Source organism: Gymnoscopelus microlampas (genome assembly GCF_963454915.1).
Source record: "Gymnoscopelus microlampas genome assembly, chromosome: 1".
Lineage (NCBI taxonomy): Eukaryota > Metazoa > Chordata > Actinopteri > Myctophiformes > Myctophidae > Gymnoscopelus > Gymnoscopelus microlampas.
Genome location: NC_139962.1, coordinates 6,835,719 through 6,848,970, shown reverse-complemented (window position 1 = coordinate 6,848,970; position 13,252 = coordinate 6,835,719). Strand labels below are relative to the sequence as shown.

The 13,252-nt window shown below is 40.2% G+C and overlaps 1 protein-coding gene across 11 annotated transcripts in view; it reads right to left on the bottom strand.

Moving 5' to 3' along the window:
* Positions 1-12,115, bottom strand: part of madd (MAP-kinase activating death domain) — a 106,685-nt gene extending 94,570 nt beyond the window's left edge. For all 11 annotated transcript variants that reach the window (XM_084061148.1, XM_084061152.1, XM_084061155.1 and 8 more), the window contains exons 1-2: positions 11,841-12,115; positions 696-880 (exon numbers count right to left, since the gene is read on the bottom strand). In XM_084061148.1, coding sequence (XP_083917274.1) covers positions 696-754 — 59 coding nt within the window. In that variant the 5' untranslated portion in view covers positions 755-880; positions 11,841-12,115. The remainder of the gene's footprint in view (positions 1-695; positions 881-11,840) is intronic.
* Positions 12,116-13,252: the final 1,137 nt, after the last annotated feature.

The window sequence follows — 13,252 nt, the reverse complement described above, 5'->3', positions numbered from 1 at the left end:
GACGGAATATAGAACCCAACAAGACGACACCATTAACAACAATGGACACCTATGAATGGACAGGATAATGATGATTGATTGTGATTGTCTGTAAACGTGCTTGCAGCTCTGGCTCCATACAAATGTATTCAAAGCAAGCTAAATGTAAAAGCCCACCATGCTCCACGGCCAGTGGTGTGAAGTAACTAAGTACATTTACTCAAGTACTGTACTTAAATACAAATTTTAGGTATTTTTGCTTTACTGGAGTATTTCCAATTTTCAGCACTTTTACTTCTACTCCACTACATCTCAGAGGCAAATAGTGTACTTTTACTCCACTACAATTATTTGAAAACTTGAGTTACTAGTTACTTTGTAGATTTTGATTATTATTACAAAACATACATTAACCACTTCAGCCCTATATGCATTTCGGCCATTTGAAAATAGCAGATCTACAAGCTCACAATGCGTCGCATTGTGAGCTTGTAGATCTGCTATTTTCAAAAGAGTTTTATAAATTTCATACATTTGAAAACTTTTGAAAACGAGACAGCACTTTCTACTTTTGGTACTTTAAGTAAATTTTGATAGCAATGCTTTTGTACTTTTACTCGAGTCAATTTCTACATTGTGGAATTGATACTTTTACTTGAGTAAATAATGTGAGTACTTTTTCCACCACTGCCCACGACCAACTGAAAAGCTCTTACCTGGCTCCTACTACCACGAGGTAGTCCAGAAGACGAGGGCACGGTTTCTTTTTCTCCATCTTGGATCGATGCTGTGCTGCGTGTGGACGTCACGGCATCTAGGACCTCACTGGGCCAATCACAACAGGGTAAGCGTAGGGGTGCACGACAAACACCGGCCTGTGTCAATCATCGTGGCAGGTTACCTGTAACACACACACACACACACCAAAACAACATTGTGTTAAATGTATGTTTTTTTTTTTTTAAGCCATTCATTTTCTGGTCTCGTCAATGATGCTGAATTGTCAAATGTCACACAAAGCAAATCAGTTGGGAACACACCAATAGCAATAACAATGGAAAAGACATGCCGTCGGTCATTATTACATGTGTTACACAAAAAACATGCAAAATAACCGGCTGCTGGCAAATCAACTGTATCATAGGTAGGCCTGTCACAATTATTACATAATCGCAATTATTTGAGATGATTGCAATTATCTTTGCATAATCGTCATAATAAATTCCATGTTGAAAATGTACACACATTTTCAAATATTAAATAAAGCAGAAATAGCTCATCTACAAGCTTACAGCGTGTCACTTTGTGATGTGTTGTAAACTTGTAGATGAGCTATTTTTACATTTATAATCTATTATTTACAGTTATTTGTCATATCAAAGGCTTCATATGTTCCAATGTTCAATGGCCAAACACACAATTAAATTGTTAATCGCAATTATTTGAGTGACAATTAATCGTCAACTTAAATGTGTAATTGTGACACAGCCCTAATCATAGGACTGGGTAGTATGGACTAAATCACATTTCTTTTTTTTGTAATTTTTTTATTAGATACAGTACCTCGATATTGAGATTGTGATGATAATGGTTTTGTTTTTTGGAGAAAAAAAAGCAAAGTATAAACTAAGGCTTAAATTAATAAATTCAGGAGAACTCTTATTTCCATGTCCATTATCCCGGATGCGTCTCATATCACATGACGATACCCTAATGCTTCAAAGTTTGTATACAACATCAACACACACTCTTTTTTTGAGTCCTATATCTGACTTTGTCTGTGTGTCCGTGTGTATGTCCGTGTGTCCAATAAACAAACATTGATGACAACATCAATACGGGGCTCATCAAAGGCACCACTCTCTTCACACAGGGTGTAGATTACATTGGTATCTTTACTTAGGAGAGAGAGAGCAAGGCAGTAACATGCAGAAAATGGTCTGGCCGGCCTGGAATCTAAACAGGGGCTGACTGTCAGGCATTTCAGCCCATGTGGTACTATGCTGCCCAACCATTAACCACTCAGCTACTGGGTCCTAACCAGTAACCACTGGGCTACTGGGCCCTAACCAGTAACCACCCAGCTACTGGGTCCTAACCAGTAACCACTCAGCTACTGGGTCCTAACCAGTAACCACCCAGCTACTGGGTCCTAACCAGTAACCACTCAGCTACTGGGTCCTAACCAGTAACCACTCAGCTACTGGGCCCTAACCAGTAACCACTCAGCTACTGGGTCCTAACCAGTAACCACTCAGCTACTGGGTCCTAACCAGTAACCACTCAGCTACTGGGTCCTAACCAGTAACCCCTCAGCTACTGGGCCCTCACCAGTAACCACCCAGCTACTGGGTCCTAACCAGTAACCACTCAGCTACTGCGTCCTAACCAGTAACCACTCAGCTACTGGGTCCTAACCAGTAACCACTGGGCTACTGCGTCCTAACCAGTAACCACTCAGCTACTGGGTCCTAACCAGTAACCACTCAGCTACTGGGCCCTAACCAGTAACCACTGGGCTACTGGGCCCTAACCAGTAACCACTCAGCTACTGGGCCCTAACCAGGAACCACTCAGCTACTGGGCCCTAACCAGTAACCACTGGGCTACTGGGTCCTAACCAGTAACCACTCAGCTACTGGGTCCTAACCAGGAACCACTCAGCTACTGGGTCCTAACCAGTAACCACTGGGCTACTGGGTCCTAACCAGTAACCACTGGGCTACTGGGTAACCCCACACACTCTTTTCTAAGTCAAGATGTAAGTCAGTGGTTCGGGGACCACCAGTGGTCCTTGAGGGGGTTCCAGGTGGTCCCCAGCTAAATGATGGAGAGTTGGTAACCAAATGGACCCTTATAGATCTTTAACTCTCAAGAGTTAAATTATTGTTAAACATCTGCATTACTGAATTTACAAGACGTCTACACAATGGACCCTTCGCTAAACCCCACCCCAAAAGCGATTGTCCAATGCCAGCTTAGCAACCGTTGTTAGCCTGGCACAGGTCTGGCAAACTTTCGTCACCTGCCATAGCTGTCAATGTTATTTCGCCCGCACACACACACAATCATTTGCAACATAATAGCAAGAACAGGAATACCACGATAACGCTATGGTGACTATGAACCAGCAACAGATTCCACTTATCCACAACTGGAGGGTTCTTTTCCCAAGCTGAAATCTGCGCTTAAACTGGAAGGCTATGGCTGTGCCTGAGTTGTTGAACACAGCTTAACGTTGGGAAAGTTACACGACTCACTCGCCCAGGTGGTGTCAATGATACTAATCACCGTAATCGTAACACAATTCAGAATCCCAGCGCTGCCTGTTTCGAATTCCGCACGTTAAAGTATATTCATTCATTTGTTCGTCTATTTATTAACTGCTACTGTAGTCTTACCCTGCGGTACATGAAAACTCCTGTTACAATCATGGATCAACTTCAACCTGGTGTTTGCACTTTCTCCATTTACGGTCCGTACATCTATATAAACGTTCGGATTTCAAAATATAAATTGCTTATGCTATGGCCACGGATGTTAAAATGATGCACGGGACTCTCAAAAGTACCCGTATATTCTGTGTTGTTCAATAAAAAGCATTTTAATCCGATCGGTGGCCATTTTATCATAGAGTTATAATGTATCAGAGTGCAATACACCTACCAACCGATAGGGTCGCTTAGTTGAACGCATATGGAGAAAATGGCCACCGATCAGATTAAAATGCTTTTTATTGAACAAACACGGATTATACGGGTACTTTTGAGAACCCGTACATAAATGTAACATCCGTGGCCATGGGATAAGCACTTTATATTTGAAATATGAACGTTTCTGTAGATGTACGGGCCGTAAATGGAGACAGTGCAAACACCAGGTTGAAGTTCATCCATGACGGTCGAGACAGTCGACCGTCGTGTATCCATGGCTATTACTCCCTCTAACATTTCCCGTGTTTCTAGTTTATTGAAATAATGTCATGCACATTTGTCCAGTGAATAGCCTACTGCAGGCCTTGTTGACTAGATTTAGAAGAGATTTTGAAGCTCTTGCTGCTGAAATGATCGATTATTTTTAAGGGGAAAAGCCGTCATTTAACATGCAAGTCAATGGGTGAGAAGCAAAGTTTGCCAGGCGCTGCCAGGCCTGGGTGTGACTAACTCCGCACCACCAGTCACAGAGTGGAGTGGGTGGGGCTTAGCGAAGGGTCCATTACAGAATGTAGAAGAATTGTTATTTTGATCAACGTGTGCCTGTTATCTCTTCTATCGTACCAAAATCAATACAGCATGGATGGAATTGTGGACAAAATCTTATCCAACGATAACAAAATATTCTAAGTTTTGGGTCTGAGGGGCTAAATCTCATCAAATGGTGATGAATCCGTGGCTCAAATGCAGAATAAATAATGAACCTTGATATGAAAAGGGTTGAAAACCACTGATGTAAGTACATCTTATGTCATACTGTACATACACTTCCACTTAAACCTTACAGCAGCAGTAGTAGTAGAAGGCTATTTGATTCAAAATGATGTTCTTGTTTTCTGCTCCGTCTCAGGATAGCTTGTCAAAAGCCCACAATTCTTCTGTATAGGAAGTAATGAGAAGACTTTTAAATAGAGGTTTTAAATGAGATTTGAGCTATTTGAAAATAGCAGATCTACAAGCTCATAGCGCGGCACTCGGTGCCGCGCTATGAGCTTGTAGATCTGCTATTTTTGAAAAATCAAGAAAATGTGTGCAAATCTTTCAATATATATATTTTTAAAGCAAACATTTGTAACTCAAATCTTTGCTTCTAGGGGTCCCTGGAACAAAATATTTTGAGATGGGGGTCCATGGCCAAATACATATCATTTTGGGGGTCCTTGACATGACAAAGCTTGAGCACCACTGATATAGAAACATAGGTTTTTTTCAGAATACTGTTGGGATTTAGAAGACATTTGTAGAATCGGCTTCAGGTCTTAATAGGTTAAGTATTGTGGAAAATGTGGGCGGCCGTAGCTGAATGGGTAGAGAGGCCACGACTTCTTAACCCAGCACACCCATTATATAACCCCTATAACTGCTCCTCGTCATGACCATCTGAGCAGCCACCCATCTGCTGGCAGAAGCTGAATAGTTACTGACCTGAATTTCCCCCATGGGACCAATCAAGGCATCATGTGTGTGTGTGTGTGTGTGTGTGTGTGTGTGTGTGTGTGTGTGTGTGTGTGTGTGTGTGTGTGTGTGTGTGTGTGTGTGTGTGTGTGTGTGTGTGTGTGTGTGTGTGTGTGTGTGTGTGTGTGTGTGTGTGTGTGTGTGTGTGTGTGTGTGTGTGTGTGTGTGTGTGTGTGTGTGTATTGTCTCACTTGGTGGAGCATGTGGCTGGAATCAATCACTTCACATACACACTGTGTACTGCTTGTTTGCTGAATGGTATATAAGACATTTATTTGCATTGATGGTTTAGCCCAGTGGTTCTCAACATGTGTAGATGATTTGCCTAATGTGAAAGCAACATTGTTTTGTCACTGAACAGTAAACAAACCAACACACAGTAGAAGTATATACAGGGTAGGGTATCTGCACATTTCTAAAGTGATAATTTAAGGACCATTTTAATACCTCTAAAATAAAACAAATAAATACAAATAAGACCATTACTGTCTCAAAAGCAATCAACAAACAATACTATACAAACTCGTCAAACATTGACCAAATTGTCCAAAAAAATAAGGAGGAAGCTAAAATTGTGCAAACAGCTTATCTACAATCTCACAACGCCTTGCAATGCGAGAACCAGTGGTTTAGCCAACAGGACAGGTCTGGCCATATGAGATAATTCAAGCATCTATGCAAGTCTACAAGACAAAAGTGATCTTTCCTCATGTCACTTAGTTTTCTAATTACAACGAATGAAAAAGATCCCATTGGCTCTGGTCAGTTGTCATCTTAGGCTGAGTGAGTAGTAGTGAGGCTTAAGTAATTAAATGTTCTTCTTACCCAAAACCACAGGAGTATATGGTTCCTATACACACACACAGCCAGGATCTTTTTGTGTGAGTTATAAAGCTTGTAGTGTTTTAACAACATTAACCCTGGTGTCCTATTTTGGTTAAAAGAAATCCTAAATTGGCTAAAGTAGCCTACGTTATCTACAAGCTCACAGCGCATCACATTTGTTGTATGACAAAGTATATAGGGCTTAAGTTATATGCTTTTTTTTGCACTGTTGTGTTTAACGTTGTTGTGGAGACCCACACAGAATTATACCTTACTTTATCTTAATCCATTAAGACCGGGAACTAATCTGTGTAATTTTAAGATTTCTTTGGATATAAAAAAAATAGCAGATATACTGTACAAGGTCATAGTGCGGCACAGAGTGCTGCACTATGATCTTGTAGATCTGCATTTTTTTTTTTTTATCGTGGAATATGTGTGCAAATATATATATATATATATATATATATATATATATATATATATATATATATATATATATGTGTGTGTTTTAAATGAACATTTTTAACTCTGATCTGTGCTTCCGGGGGTCCCTGGAACACCATATTTTGGTTTGGGCCAAATACATATCATTTTGGCGGTTCTTGACATGAAAAAGTTGGAGCACCACTGATATAGCAATTTTTTAGATATGTATTTGGCCACAGACCCCATCTCAAAATGTTTTGTTCCAGGGACCCCCAGAAGCAAAGATTTGAGTTACAAATGTTCGCTTTAAAAATATATATATATATTCAAAGATTTGCACACATTTTCACGATAATTTTTTTTTAGCAGATCTACAAGCTGATAGCGCTATGATGAGCTTGTAGATCTGCCATTTTTGAACAGCCAAAGAAATCTAAAATGACACAGATGCTTTCCCGTTTTTAATGGATTAATCCTGTTATTACCGACCAGAAATTTCAGAGCCAACTCTGACAACATCAAAGTTTCCTGGAGGCAGCAATTAGGCCATTTTCTGAAGCGACAAATCAAATCCACACACACAGACAGAACTACAGGCAAACACAGACCAGTCCATCACAAATAAAAGGTCCGTTACGGTTTGCCGTTTGAGGAAATGGAGGAAAATACACAATATTAAACCATTAATATCGGGAACGCATCTGTCATTTTAGATTTTAACCACTTTAACCATTATCTTATACTTTGGGCTGCTCAAAATAGCAGATATACAAGCTCTAGTGCGCACTATGAGCTTGTAGATCTGCTTTTTTTTTTTTTATCAGGAAAATGTGTGCAAATCGTTCAATATATATATTTTTTTTTAAGCGTGTCTGGTGCCTGGAGCTAAATTATTTTGAGATGGGGGTCCACGGCCAAATACACATCATGTTGGGGGTCCTTGACAAGAAAAAGTTTGAGAACCATATTATAGCAACATAAGTGTTTCAGAAAACGGTTAGGATTTAGAAGACATTAGTAGAATCCTCCAGAAGCAAAGATTTGAGTTAAAAATGTTTGCTTAAAAAAAAACATATATTCAAAAAAAAATCACGATTAAAAAATAAATAAATAGCAGATCTACAAGCTCGTAGGGCGGCACTCGGTGCCACGCTATGAGCTTGTATACTGTATCTGCTATTTTCGAATAGCCAAAGAAATCTAAAATGATGCAGATGCGTCCCCGGGTTGAATGGGTCAAACCTCATCACGTTTGTGGCTAAATGAGTGAGCTTAGTTTGAGATTAAACCCAATTTTATAATAGGGGTTAAGGTTAAGGGGGAGGCCTGTTTAAAATGTAATAAACTGCACAGAGGCTAAACAGTGACAGGTTTAACGCAACAGCTGAATGTGGCCAGAGTGGGTCTACACCAGGCTGGTTACGCAAGCACAGATGGGAGAGATATGATTCATACGGACTGGTCTCCTCTCCTGCATGCATAACACCTTCTCCTTCCCAGTCACAATGTGCAGAGAAGAGAACAACTGACTACAGGAAAAAAGATCTACTGAAATAATCTACCATTTACAATGTAGGCAATTATCAGACGCTCTTTATATCCAGAGCGACTTACAGTAAGCAAGCTGAACACATGCATAGAATGCATAGAGGCAGCGCATAGTGCCTCAGTAATCTATAGGATCATAGGTAAACCAAGAACATATAGCATCAGTCTAAAGTTTAGACTGATGCTATATGGTTTAGACTCTAAACCATATAATATCAAAAGAATTATAATCTGTACATTGACACTATAGAAAACTATCGGATGTAAAGGTAAACCTAGAATCTGTCTAAATAACATGCCATCTAAAATACATTTTAACCTTTACTGCATGGCCAATCCAGGAACACATCTGTGTCTTTTAGCTATACTAGACCATTAAAAAATAGCAGATATACAAGATCATAGCGCGCTATGAGCTTGTAGATCTGCTATTTTTTTGAAAAATCGTGAAAATGAGTGCAAATCTTTGAATATATTACATTTTTTAAGCGAACATTCATAACTCAAATCTTTGCTTCTGGGAGGGTCCCTGGAACTAAATGTTTTGAGATGGGGTTCGGCGGTCAAATACTTGTCATTTTGGGGGGTCCTTGACATGAAAAGGTTTGAGCACCACTGATATTATAGCAACATAGGTTTTTCAGAAACCTGGATTTAGAAGGCTTGTTAGCTCTCATGCATTGAAGGAGGCATGAGCTCGGCTCTGAGCTCTCCCTAGGTTGGCAGAGGGAGTGTAGTGCCCAGGATTACTTAGACAATTGGCACGGAGTGAAAAAGAAATGGGGTTACAAAATCGTGGGATCAAAATTTAGTAAAAAAAAGAAAAGACACCCGTTAGGATTTAGAAGGCATTTGTAGATGCGTTCCCGGATAGAATGGGTCAAGGCTAGGTCAAGTGCTACGGGCTAAAAGGTGGAGTCTGGAGACGTTGAGTTGTCAGATTACGGCAGGAATCTAGAGGGGAGTTTCTCAAAATATTGCACGGGAACATTCCTTCCCATTAGGTCTGTTTTATTAGTTTCTGAAAAGCATAGTCTCTCTCTGAATGCATTTATCTTCCTTTCTTGTTTTTCTTTTTTTTTAAGGTTCTGGGGAACATATATATGCTTTACATACTGCATGCTTCCATTTACAAATGTGTACAGAAACACTTTTTCTGTAGCTTTTAAACTATGTTGATAATAATAAGACGTAAAATCGGATGGCACAGACACAGAGTCATCAGAAGCATGAAGTGTCACACCACTCGTGACGGGCACTCGCTCGGCTGTGGCCTGGCGCGGGTGCACGCCGCGGTGCTCGACTCTGCATCTGAAGGTGTGCCTGCCTCGTCATCAAGGTTTTTAAACTTTTTTTTTTCTCCGACGTTTTAACAAGGTTTTCAACGTTGAGTCTGCATGGTCCCAACTATGCCTGGTCACAGGGGTCACACACCTTGTAATTGGTAATTGTCACCCCCAAGGGCGTCAATCGTCCCGTCCCAACTCTGACACTGGGCCAAACGTGACACACACCTTGCCATGAGAATGTGTCCAAACAAACATCTACTCAACTAAAAAAAGAATGTGAGCTCAACTCACAACTCACAAGTAATCAACTAAATTTACTGGGTGCAGCATGACTCAGAATAATTTATTATCAGCTAAAGAAGAAATGCCAGACCTGAAGGAAGTGACTTTCATTCAGACTAGATCAGATAAGGCACCATCTAATCAACACATACAAAACAAAACCTTCCTCATAGTGATGATAAATGAGGAAGAAGGCTTCAGCTGAAATGTGTTCATGGTTTCCCATGAACACATGTATAATAGCAGATATACAATAGCGCATCACTTCGTGGAGCGATGAGCTTGTAGATCTGCTATTTTTGAAAGTGTGTGCAAATCTTTGAATATATATATTTTAAAGCGAACATTTTTAACTCAAATCTTTGCTTCTGGGGGTCCCTGGAACCAAATATTTTGAGATGGGGGCCCACGGCCGAATACATATCATTTTGGGGGTCCTTGACACAAAAGAGTTAGAGCACCACTGATATAGAAACATAAGTAAAGATTTAGAGAACATTTGTAGAATGGGCATCAGGTCTTAATGGGTCATAGGGACACTTCCCTGAGTGCTGGCATTCAAACATCTACTCAGCCAAGAGGCAGTAAGTACCCTGCAGACATGAATGCACTTGATGAGCTTCAGTCAGTACTACGTGTCAACCAGTACAATGATCTAAATGTCTCAATGGAAGAATAGGAGCTGGGAGACCACCTCAGATGCAGATGTACTAGTTTTACTATTAACATGCTCAATCATGTAGATCAAATGGTAGATCAAATCAAAATAACATTTCAAATCAAAATAACATTTCATTCATTAAAATAAGTTCCGGATTGCATCTTTGAAGTACACACTAATATGACTTTAAAGTAATCCAAACTGGGGAAAACCTATGCCAGTGATAGCCATGGTTCACATGATGTTTCAGGGCTATGCCAGTGATAACATGTGGAAAATTGACAATTTGTAAGCCATGTAATGTGAAGAACAGGGGAAGCATTTTCACTGCCAGGTCTTGTCATTGTATAGCGTTGGATCAAGACTGTCACAGATGCATTTAATCAAGGTCTGACATTTGCATATAAATGTCAGACTCTATGACAGACAGTGTTGATCCAAGGCTAGTCATCGTAGGCCTCCTACTACAAGATGACACCATGATGCAACGCCTGATGGATGATGGAGGATGACACAGTTAGGGCTGTAACTGTAACCCTAGTCGAGACACCATGGCATTCAATCACATTATCATTACTGTGGGCAGAGTACCAATCCTGCTCTTTTACACTAGCAACGTTTTTGTACCTATAAATATAGCTTATATGGAGAGATTAGCCACTATACTGTAAATAGGCTAGCCTACAGGGTAACTAACTATAGGGGGTTCCATTGATATAAATGACATAAACAGACACAATAAACATGCAACAGAACAATGTATAGAATGTCTTCCTGCTGCTGCTAGGAGCTTAGCCTTGGATCAAGAAGGACTATCATGTATTTCATCGATTTTGACATTTGCATATTATCTAGCATAGATACGAAAGTAAAAGTCAGACAGGATAAAATAACATCTGTCATAGTCTTCGTCCAAGGCTAGCTATAGAGGGTATAACTATAGGGTTCCATTGACATTAGTGACATATAAACAGACAGTATAAACAACATGCAACAAAACAATGTATGTCTCTCTGCCTCACAGGAGGAGCTGATGGCTGTAACAGTGCAGTCTATCTGCTCTGGTTTATGATCATCTTATCATATGATGTGTGTGATAATAACCAACACATTGACTTCACAACTGATAACCTAAACCTATAGCTGTCAGACGTCGCACCTAACAGTACGACCCTTTAACAAGCGACACAAATAACGTATGTCCAATAATGTATGTCCCAATAAAAACAATAACATTTTAGGACTGTGTGTATAAAAAAAAAGAGCTACGCATTCCAGACCAAAAAACAATATTATTCTTAAACCAGACAAGTGTCGACATGAGAACACGTCGACACTTGGTTGTTCAGACCGATAAAAAGCCACCATGTTCTCCCTACAAATGCAACACATCCCCGGCTGTATATGAACTGTACGTCACGGTGCTGTGTGGAGGATTAGCTAGCTTCAGTAGCTTGTTAAGCTAGTAGCTGCTAATAGAAGGACAATTATATACACTCACTTCTCCTTCTATTCCACGTTTAAAGCCACTGTTTCTCCTGTTGTTATGGCTGGGTGTCTGTTTTTAAACACACTAAGCACCCTGACACATGACCAGAGCAGTGCAAGGACAGTATAGACTAAAACATGATGTTTATATGTAGAATATAATGTACCAACCTGTCAGTAGGGTTAGCTGCTGCTGCTAGGCTCACAGATGATGATGATGACGGCCTGCCCCTCTCTCTCTCTCTCTCCTGCCTATGGCTGGTGTCTCTCTACCTCTCACTGGTGTGTAAATGACATCCTCTCTGAATATATGAATGAATTAATCTAGTGATTCATAAAGATAGTATAAAGCATGGCTCCTATAAGTTGTTGGTCCTCCTACTACTGTGTGTGTGTGTTGTCATTGAACCTGTGTCTCTCTCTCTCTCTCTTCCTCACTGACATCCTCCTCCTCCTCAGATGGTTGTGTGTGTGTGTGTGTGTGTGTGTGTTGAGGAGGAGTTCCGCATCGTGAATGACGATTCAACCACCACTATATGACGTAGTAGGACGGTGTCGCGCTGCATGCTAAAATACAACATTATATATATTATTATTATTATTATTATTTTTGTATTATTTTATTATTTAAAATAATAATGATAAATAATAATAATAATTTAGAAAAAAAAGAAGAATATATATATATTTATGTATTTATAATAAAAACAATATAAATGTATATATGTATTTTTATAAATTATGCGATAGATTGGAGAAACACATGCATAGGAGCTGCAGTTACAAAAAAATGTGATATCATTGACACACTATGATGCCTTCTTGTGCTATATTTGTAAATAATATAATGTATGATGAATCTTCATTAAGACCTAAACATTAGGTGATGAATCCTTTGCAATCCATAGATTTAACATCCCAGCTGGATTATGAACCCTATGGGTCTTCTGGACCAAGCAGGATCCTATTTGTCCAGGGCAGTCATTTGCATATAAGCTTCACTGCTTCAGGCAAAACTAAGTTGTTGACCAGCAGGTGTCCTGCCCGACACTAGCCCCCCGGCCCATCTGTGAGTCGTCGTCCTCCCCCACCCCTCTGCTGTAGCTGGAGGTCACAGATGGGACTAACCCAACACCAGGGTCTAAATGTCACAATGGAAGAGTAGGAAGAACCACCTCAACCACTGCAGATGTAGGCTACAAGTAGAGATGTACCGATACCATGTTTTCCTTCCCGATACGCATTCCGATTCCCATAACTTGCGTTCGATATAGAGTACCGATCCTATAACAGTGTGTAATAATAAAAAAATCTATGGCAGTGGTTCTCAAAGTGGGGTCCAGGGACCATCTGGGTTCCTTGACGGGGTTCCACATGGACCCTTACAGGTCTGTAACTCTGAGAGTGTACAAATGGAACCAAATGGACCCTTACAGGTCTGTAACTCTGAGAGCGTACTTACGGGTCCATGTGGTTCCATTTGTACACTCAGAGTTGAGGGTGTCCTTGAAATTTTTAACATTTGAGAACCACTAGCCTGCCGCAGCGCGTCTGATATCTGGTCTAGAGGGGCGGATTCAAAA